The sequence below is a fragment of the Sparus aurata genome, chromosome 16 (genome assembly GCF_900880675.1).
Source record: "Sparus aurata chromosome 16, fSpaAur1.1, whole genome shotgun sequence".
NCBI lineage: Eukaryota > Metazoa > Chordata > Actinopteri > Spariformes > Sparidae > Sparus > Sparus aurata.
In genome coordinates this window covers 17,293,407-17,303,633 of record NC_044202.1, presented here as the reverse complement: position 1 = coordinate 17,303,633, position 10,227 = coordinate 17,293,407, and the positions used below count along the sequence as shown (strand labels likewise).

The following is a 10,227-nucleotide window of genomic DNA, read 5'->3' as shown; positions in this document are numbered from 1 at the left end:
GTGGTGGTGGTGGTGTTTTAACCAACAAACTTAAAATAACTGAATAAATAAAAAGATGCGCACAACTTTAATCTTATTTGTCTACTTCCAGGTAACTATTTTTATTGGGATTTGAAGAAACGACTAAATACATCCATCCAGCATTATTAATTCACTGAAAAGGCCACGTCATGACAACTGGGCAGTAAAATACAAAGTTTAAAATAAAACTTAAACATTTTCTGTCTTGATAACCGAGAAACCAGAAGAGATTCGCGCTCTTGTTGCGTTCACTTGCGTTCACCAGCAGTCTGTGTATTTCTGACCGGTCCTGAACGCAGCAGTAGCTCTTCGCCGCTCTTCAAAGATGCAGCAGTGTTTGGGTGTTGTGCTCAGTGTGAGCTGATGACCTGCGGTGGGATGTGTGTGCGTGCCTCAGCGGCTTTTAACATGTGAAAAGAAGAGTATAACCAACGGAGTAACTTTAAGGTTTTTCGTCAAGAAACTACGGAGAGCAGTTTCACGGAGGACAGAAGTCGCCTGACGGAAAAGAAGTTGACGAATTCGGTACGTGAAGCGCTTTTGACAACTTTACCAAACATGAGCTAACTCGGCGTTAGCTGTGATGCAGGTTGAGTTCACTTTTACATGTCAGCAGGGTTTCTCTTGTGTGTCGATACCGATGTTGTGTTTTTGAGTGCTGTTGGGAAACACTGCACATTTTTATTAGCTTTTGTCAGGCGCGTTAAAGGCTGTAAAAAGGAAAAGCTGTAAAAAGCATCTGTTTAACGTTACAATTGCTCATTTTCACCAAAAAACAAGCCGCCTCAAAGTTCATTAAAAGTTCTAAAATATCTGCATGCCAGTCTTTTCGCCCATGAATTCACTTCAGAGTTCTGTCTTTCGTATATTACTTCAACACAACAATTATTACTCATTGTGCTGAGCTCCATCGTCTTCAAAGATGCATTAACGTTACCTACAGATACTGCATACTTTTTAAGTGCAGTTTTTGCTCCATACTGTGTAATTTCACAACATCTAAGCTATAACCCCTGCAGGGTGCAGGAGTTTCAGTCAGATAAGAAATGTTTGTCTTTGGACCCAAACACTCTCAGTTGAATGAACTTTGATCAGCTGCTTCTCCCCTGTCTTTGTTTGAGATGAGGTTTTTCCACTCATGCATTCATGTTAGACTTGTGCGACAACTAACCTCCGTGCTGAAGTTGAATCATTTGCCATTTCCTCTTTCCCTGCATCCCATTCCCACCCCCTATGGTGCCCATACTTGGGCCCCCAGCAAACCTAATTGTTTCTTGTCTAATGAGCACCCCAGTGAGACACAGTCAGGCTTTAAATGCAGGCTGTTCATAGGTCAATGACTTTCCCGAACCAGCTGTTGACGAAGAATAGGACAAAATCAATCAGTTACCAGTGAAAAGTTCTATTTTCTTCTCCTTTTGACCTCACTTGACCTTTCAGACAATAACGTCTCAAATTGATTTCAGATAAATGTTGCCTGAATGCGATAAACAGCGCCTTCTTCCAGGTGGTCCAGACAGGAAACTGCCCAAGTGTATCTTGGGCCTCAGACTTGGCTCCTTATTCTGTCTTCCCAAGTCTTGGTATGCTGCAGCTGTGATAAAATCACCAGAGCTGCAGAATGCAAGGGAGGTTTCATCTGAGGAGACCATATAACTTTAAAAACCAGCGTCTGGGCTTTCCATCAGCCACTTTCTTCGTTATTTAGTGGTTCAATGCTTACTTGATGCTGCTTAGGGTAGACTTGAATCTCATGAGACTATGGAGCTTTTCAAAGTTGTAGCTAGGATTACACTCTTGAGAGTGAAATGTCAACTCTAAACAGGCCCTGACATCTTTGTTTTTGTTTGAAACTGAGAGCGTACACCATCAGTGATTTAACATTACAGACACCCAAGGGAGGTCCAGCGCTGCATTTTTGCTGTTATAATGTTGACAAGCCCCTATGAAGCACAAGGGAGCTGTTTGCCTTCAGATGGGGTGTAATGCACCTTGAAATGTGCACACTCCAATTCTATTTAAAAACTAGACATCTAATTTTACCCAGCAGACCTGCGCTCTCCCCTCCAGACCCCATTGATTGGAGGAGTACCAAATGGACAACTTGTCTATTTTTTATAATGTTAAAGGAACTGTAAGTCTTCACTTGTCATTCTCAATTTAAGATGGCACTTCCAACCTCACTTGTCAGGTATGCATTCTGTGGATAAAGGTCATTTGTTGGGAGGTGAAAATTGCTATTTCTCCTTTTTCAGCACAGCATGGAACGATTATTATCCCATTAAGGGCTATTTTGGCCAGGGTATGGGTGCACCATATGGCCGAAAACTCTTCACAGTGCCCTGTGGGTGTTCGTTTGGATGGATCACTTATCGCCACATCTAAGCAGCATGCTCCAAAATGCAGTGGACTCAAATTAAAGGCTCATGTGTTGTGTGTGTCTGTGGGAATCTACGGGTTTTGGCAACGCTATTGTGGAAGCTGTGGATTTGATTGAGATGAAGCTAGAGCGTGAGGGTTGATTGTTTTCCCCAGTGAATGAAAAGCTGTTAGTCTCTTAGGGCCTGTGTGTCAGGGGACAAACTGCAGGAGTAATGTGGGAAAGAGGGCACTCGCAGAAAGGCCTGTTCTTCAGGGGGTATTTTCTGCCGGAGTAGACAGGGTTAGAGGGTGAGAGAGAGGTCTTGCAAGATAAACATGCGACCAGTGCTGAAATAATAAAGACTCTTCTGTCTCTGTTAGCCTGTAAGACCTTGGACCTCAGCATGCTGTTCCAGGTTTGATTTTTATTTGTTGTGAACGTAATCATCCGTCCTGACTGATGGTGGCTAATAAGGACCCCGCACCACAGCATCTGACTAGACACATCCCAGGGGGCTTATGTCATTCGTCCAGATTCGATGAATTCAGCGAGAGGCAGTAGGTCTTCAGACTGTGAGAGAGAAGCGCAGCAGGAATTCTCTGGACTAATTTTAGCCTCTCCTCCCATCAACTTGTTCCGCACAAGGAAAATGCAATTAGTGCAGTTAATTGTTGCACAAAAGGCTGATTGAGTTCTCTTGAATTCAGAGGCTGGATCCAACTTTTATGTAATCTGTTGTGAGTATCATCAATTGATAGTAGCACAGCTGCTGGATGAGAGTTTTACTGCACAGTTAGAATAATGAGCCAGGGTATAAATGTAAACACAACCTGTTAATTGGCAGCAGTCTTGACATGCGATAAAAATGTTTTTGGTGACGTACAAACTAGAGTGCCAACAATTAGATGATTATCGCTTAGTAAATTGACAGAAAATTAATCTCCAATTATTTTGTTAATTGGTTAATTTTTGCAGTAATTTTTCAGGCAAAAATGTCAAACATTTTCTGGGTTGGGCCTCTTAAATATCAGGATTTTCTGCATTTCTTCATCACGTCTGTGTAGGCGGTTATAATTTCACCGGCTTCAATTTGTTGCTTGGTTGGTTGGTTTGTTGACGGTATTACACGAAAACCATTTGATGGATTTCCACAAACTTGGATGGAGAATGAGTCTCGTCCCAGAATAGACCTAATTAACTTTTGTTCCAGATCCAGGAATTTTCCCTCACTTTCTTTAACATGTATTAACACATAACATGTTGTAATGAAAAAAAAATCTGGTGTGTTTAAATGGCTGGTATCTGTGATTTAGTTCAACAAGATCAGGTGAGTTTGAATTATGGTTGAGAAATTTAGATTTGGCTTGATCAGATTAAAGGGACTGTTGTGTCTATTGCTCTGTTGAATGCCGTTGTAGTTTATGATTATAAACGAACAGTCTTTGGGTTTTCGGAAATTGGGTGAGTATTTTTCACGTCTTTTTTTAGACTAAAGGATTAATCATGGAAATAATTTGCAGATGAATAGACAAGTAAATGATAATTGTTTGTTGCGGCCCTAGTACTGTGTGATCACATCCTGACTTGTCTGTGCCCTCTGTAACCCTTCCTGAAGAGACAGAGAAAGTAGCATATCTTCCAGAGAGCAGAGGTCTTGTTTTCCTTCGACTTCCCCTGTAGACACATTCACTGGTTTCACTTCTCTCATAACCTTGATGGGCTGTCGGTGGTGAAAAATGCTCCAGATAGTCATCACCCCTGAGAACCCTTTTTCCTTTTACATGTTAGGCCTGAGGTCTTGGTTCAAGGTATATGTTTGTCTGTGTGTATTATCTCAGAGTGAGGCTTTTAACACATTTATGGTGGTGACTCGGGACACATTTTCTCTTTATTTGTACAAGTGCTGTATCTTGCCAGCATCTGTCCCCGTTAATTATCATGTTTGTTGTGTTTTAAAGAAAGGAATTCAGGCTTAGACTGCCCAGATCAGTGTAAAGCCTGGCGATTAGATGAACAAGGAAGTTTATCAACCATCTGAAGAAGCAATCCATTGCAGGTCTTTCTTTTTTTTTTTTTGAGTATTCTTTTTATTGAACATTTTCAAAATTATAACAGTCCAGCACAGAGTATACAGATTACATGAGATATGCAGCAAATCCGTAGTACATCCACAGTTATGAAGTCAAAAAGTCCTTATTAGGTCTTACATTTCAGACAGTTGCACTTTGGGTTCCTAGGTACTCCAACACCCTGCCAAACTTTGCTGTAAAAAGGTCCTTCTGGCCATTAATACCAAATCTTAGCCTTTCAAGGGAGATATAGTCTGATATCAGAGACTTCCACAGATGTATTGAAGGAGGTTCATCTCCCACCCATTTGGTCATAACAGCTTTCCGGCCCACCATAAGTAAAAATTGTACAGTGCTCTTATGTGATCTCAATGATACAGGGATACATCCCAATAGACATGATATTGGATTGGGGTGTAATTGCTGCTTGATTATCACACTAATCTCGTCACATACAGTTTGCCAAAAGCAGGTCTTTCTTTTAATAACCATCAGATTGGCTCTGGTAGCATCTGTCTTCAATTAAGGGGCAAATTGCAGATTCCCATGCGGGAGGTTCATGCTGCGGGTAATTCTGTCATCAGCTGTGGGAACCAAATGCTCTCCATTTGTGTGAAATGGCAGCTAGTTCAAGCACAGGTGGCCAGCTTGGCATGAATGTTGGCTTGTATGTAGTGTTTTCTTTAGGATTTGAAATTTGGCCGTGCCCCGTCCTTAGGAAAACAAGGAATTGAAATGGCCATATGTCAGCAAACAGGAGGGGAAAGTTAATGAGTTACTATTGTTGAATTCTGTCCAGATGTGTCGGTTAGATCGCTTGACCATGTCCTGCTAGAGATTGTCAAACATTCTGATTTTCCACATTCACTGACAGCCTTTGATACATATTGGAAAACAATTTCTAAGAACCAGACGTCTACAGTGTATATAGGTTTTGAGCCTATTATTCCTAGTCAAGCCTCTCATTGACCAAAGACAGATTAGCATAGTTTTGGTCTGGCCATTAAGCAGGGTTAGCACATAGGTCATGGTAGGTGGGATTATGAGAGGCTTTTATTAGTTCGGAGTTCAGAGACAAGTTCAAAACCTGCCCCTCGACATGAATACCACTACTGCAGGTTACATGAACCCGCCACTTGAAAATCAGTTGGTCGAGCTTGGTCAAAAGCTGTTTGAGGAGGCTTCAGTCTTGAAGAATGTCATTGAAGCAGCACTGCCAAGACTGAGCATAAATCTGCTTGTTTTCTACTCAAAGATGCAACAAGGTTATTGATTTCAGTTGGATAAAAATGGTGATGCATGTATGCATGTATGTCGTTGTACATCATGAGATACAAACAAATGGGGACACACTCATAAAAACAGTGTTCCCTAGTGCTCAAAAGGGTCAGAATATCCACGGTGGATCTTTTAAATAAATTGATCCTACAAAGAACCCACATTTCATTATAATAAGATTGTTTTTCCCCTACTCACTTGTTGTGGTTTGCTGGTGGATGAAAACAAAATAATAACAGTATTATAGTGGCTGACCTTCTTATCCAGTAAACATGCTCTACTTGAGTCCAGGCTGCAGCTGCAGGGACCCTACAGTGAAGCAGTGATCCTAATGTGTGGATCCAGCTCTGTGATTTTCCTCCTTGCATTCCTGCACATCTTAATTGGTGAGCCTCCTGGCAGTGGGTTCTGTTGGCCTTGGCTGGCCTGGCTGTCAGCTCGGCACAGTGGACAGCAACGCACTGGGAACAATGCCCATCCTAATCCCTGAAGAATTCCCGCTCCTCTGATCTAGATGGCCCAAGAATGTGATGTTTAAAAGGCCGGAGGCTCACCAGGAATCACAGGGAGACAAGTTCTCATGCACAGTCTTCCATGTTAATTTGTTGTAAGGAGCCAGAGGGGCAGTGATGTGAGAAACTGGCAGTACAGTGACTCCATGGCGACACACCTCATCATTAACAGCACCGCTGCCTGGCATGAGGGATTCAAATGATACATGCCAGGCTTGAACCTGTAGTCTCACGGGACAGTTAAACTAATAACTTGTTTTGATGTGTCATTGATCCATTTGTAACTATTACAAAACACATGTATACTGACAAGACTGGATTATATAAAATGTACCTACCTACCCACTTTTTGAATGGGTGCGCAGCAAGCATTCATAGTTTATGGTAGTGATATTTCTTTTTGTAAAGAAAATTAAAAAATGTTACACATCAATTAAAGATGCATAATTGATATTTATTTTGCTCAAACTGCATGTATTGCTGCTACAGTCCATTTAATTGATTGGTTGTCAACTATTAAATTAATAGCATTCTATTGTGATAATAAATTAATTGATTTTGAGTACGTTTTAAAGAAAACTAATTATCATTGCAGCTTCTCAAATGTGAATACTTTATTTATTTATTTTTTATAAAAGTCCTTCATGACAGTAAACTTTGGATAGAAAAAGATGGTTGAGGACATAACCTCAACATTTTTCACAAAATTATTCCAACATTAGTTCCTGGCAGTTTATGGACCAAATAATTTGGTTTGTAAATGTCTGATCCTCCACATTTACTTAGTAGCTGCTAAATCTCTGCGTGTACATTCATGTTTAGCTCGACTGTTATCATTCCAACCCCCTCCTGCCCGTTCTCTTCTGATTAGCATGAGTTCATGTCACAGTTTCCTCCACTGTGCATACCTCAGCCCTAGCCTTGCTATACTATATTAGCCAGTGGCATGAGCAAGCGCAGACCAGTGAGCAGGGGAATGGGAAGAATTTCCTTTTATATCAAAGACCTGAATAGACCAAAGCTGGTTTGCTTTCAGTGGTGAGGCGAGTAGAAAAAGCATGGCTCGCTTGACAAAGAAATACAAGTTTAGGGTTTTTTTTAATGAGAACCCACCAAGAATAATAAATATTCCCATGCTGTGCGAACTTTTTTTGATGATTGAGTAACTTTTCAGTCATTATAATTAGCTAATTTTCTTTGTCATTTATGAGTTTTATGGTTTAGGACTGTTGGTTGGACAAAAGAAGCGATTTGAAGAGGCCGTTTAGGGCTCTGGGAAAGTTTTTCACAATTTTGACACGATAATCGATTTGACCTGAAAATAACCAGCGGATTAAATGATGATGAAAGTAATTGTTATTTGCAGCCCTGCTGTATGTACTGTAGGCTCTAACGTGTAGTACCTTAATTATGTCTGAGCCTTCATGTTTTGTTTTGTCAGCTCCAGAGGCCTGAGTGCCATGCCAGAGGGGTCCCATTCTGCTCTCCACCAGGGCCCAATGGGGGAAGGTAATATCAATGCAATCATATTCAGTATGCTCCTGTAATTGCTGCCTATGAATTGAACCAGTCATAAAACATGGAGTTTTAATATGTTGGTGTATTCCTTACGGTGTATCTGGTTACCCAGGACAGTGTGCTAACACAACACAGTGCAGTACAGCAGAGGTGAATGGAAAAATGCTTGAAATGGAAGAATAGAGGAAATGTAGGAGCAGAGCTGAGAGAGTAATGAACTTCCCTCCTACAGTCCAGACCGGCAGAGAGGCTCTTTGTGTGGCTGTGGAGCTTAGCCAAGCCCCTTTCAGACAGCCGAAACCCCTGAACACTTGCACATCAAACCAGAATGTGTCCGAATCACAGACAGCCAAGACGGTCGGTGCAGCCAGCGGTGCTGACCTTGTATGCTTGGGTGGGGGGGGGCAACTCAAATTACATATTATTTTAGTGTTCATTATCTTCATACACAGAGCCACGGCATTGACACAGGGCCTCTTTGTATTTGTTTGCCTGTTCTGTCCCTCAACCCGCCCCCACGCCTCCGCTCGTCTCCACTGAACACATTTGGCACTGGGCTTCCTCTTTGGCTGAAGAATACCAGCGTGTCAATGGTTCCCTTTTTCCTCTGCGCCTGTCCTTTTAGTTCAGCTTTTGCCAGAGGAAGCTTTTGGCTGGGGGAGACGTGTGCCGCCCTCATGAAAATGTGTGTCTCTATTTCCTCAAAAGGCCAGGCTGCGCCGACTACATGCTCCCACAGCTCATTTTGCAGCTCAGATGTCCAGTGTGAAATCACCTTGGCATGACAGAACACCCACTTGCAGTTGAAACATTTTCAGACTGGTTTTGTTTGCGGGCCAGTTTGAGTTGAAGTGTGACTGGTTTAGCTCTCCTGCTGTAGATGGATGGATGGTAATTAAGGGGCAGGGCTGCTGGTAATCTGTGTGAGGTGGTGATTGGATGTGGTTAACAGGCAGGAGGAATGCTCATGGTGAGAGGAAGCCCCCCAGCTGGTCATGGTAAACAATAACAAGGTTGTGGGGACTATCCAGCTGCAAATAATCTTGATGGTTAAAGAGTTTTGAAGTGAAAATAAGGAGTTTTGATTGCAGGTAGAGCTGCATTGATTAGTTGATTAATTGATTAGTTTCTCAAAAGAAAATCAATTTAAGTATTTTCCCAATCAGTCATCAGTCAGTCATTTTTTCCAACACATAGCCTCTTAAATGTAAGGATGACGATAACCTATAGGACTTCCCTCTAAGCTAAGCTTCCATCTCTATGGTGGAACATGGGCCAGCATGATTATTATCCTGATATACCACATGTCAAATATATCAGGTTAAAAAAAGCTTATACGTATAGCCTTTCAATCCATTGACAGTGGCTCAGCCAGGCTGCTGCAGACCTGAGGCAGCATGAAGCATCTCTTTCAAAGATAAGAGTTCCCTCTGACCTACTTAACCCCTGGCAGGAATTTAGCTGTGGGTGCAGAATGTACAGCTTTAAAGGGGTTTGGGGGGGACAGACGGATCATCTCCATTCACTGCAGCTTTTCCAGACCAGTGGGCATAGGGTTGGGGACATAGATATATGATGGCAGGGATGGCTGCATCTCTGAGTGGGCTGGTCAATGGAGCTCCTGGACTGGAAATCTTTTTCTGCTTAATTACCTGTAGCGTCAATCACAGACAGCCTCAGGTGAGCCTGCAGCAGCTCCAGTTTCTTCACATCCTGTATGTCCAAAATGTCTTATTAGTGTCGCGTAAGATTATATCATTACATAACACGGATACTTTTAGTAATAGATTTCCTCATCCACTGTATTTCATTTCATTGTTTGGCTCAGACTCCCGTGCCCACAAAAGAATTTATTTCAATGTAAATTATTTTACAGCCTCCCACAATGGCATTCCTCCTATAGAGTTCTTCCGCTGGATTACACACATTAGTTACAGGCTCCCTGCTTCGAGTGTTCCTGTTAGATGGGCTCTTAGAAACTCATTTGAATCAATAAAACTCGGTTTCTTCCACAACACTTAACGTTCAGTTGGTGTTTTGTAACCAGGCATGCAGCGCATAATACTGAAGTGACCCGGAAGACATAACAGTAAACACAATCCTGGCTTAATAATAATGTCAATTTTATGTTATTGTAAAAGTTCATGTTATTGATGCGGTTTCTTGTAATTTATTATAGCATCACAAAAAAACGTCTGTGTTTTGTAGTACACAAAAGACGATTATGGAAGTACCAAACTGTCAAATTCCTCATTTGGTTGCTGTGTACAGTAAGTGTTGATAAGGCCTAAACAAGAGGATAAACGGCATCACACCCTTTATAACGCTGCATGTGATTAACGGCTTGATGTGAAGTAAATTAACTGTCTTTCCCCGCCACACTTAACACAGCTGTCCTGCCACCAGCCTGTGTGGACTCTGCGGAGAGGTGCTAACACGACAGCAGTTTGGTTGTAGACTGTCAAAT

The 10,227-nt window shown here is 41.9% G+C and overlaps 1 protein-coding gene across 1 annotated transcript in view; it reads left to right on the top strand.

The window, feature by feature from the left end:
• Positions 1–336: 336 nt before the first annotated feature.
• The window catches only part of LOC115566111 (pleckstrin homology domain-containing family G member 3-like), a 33,657-nt gene continuing 23,766 nt past the window's right edge, over positions 337–10,227 (top strand). Inside the window, exons 1-2 of the mRNA XM_030391836.1 lie at positions 337–546; positions 7,684–7,751. Coding sequence (XP_030247696.1) covers positions 7,703–7,751 — 49 coding nt within the window. The 5' untranslated portion in view covers positions 337–546; positions 7,684–7,702. The remainder of the gene's footprint in view (positions 547–7,683; positions 7,752–10,227) is intronic.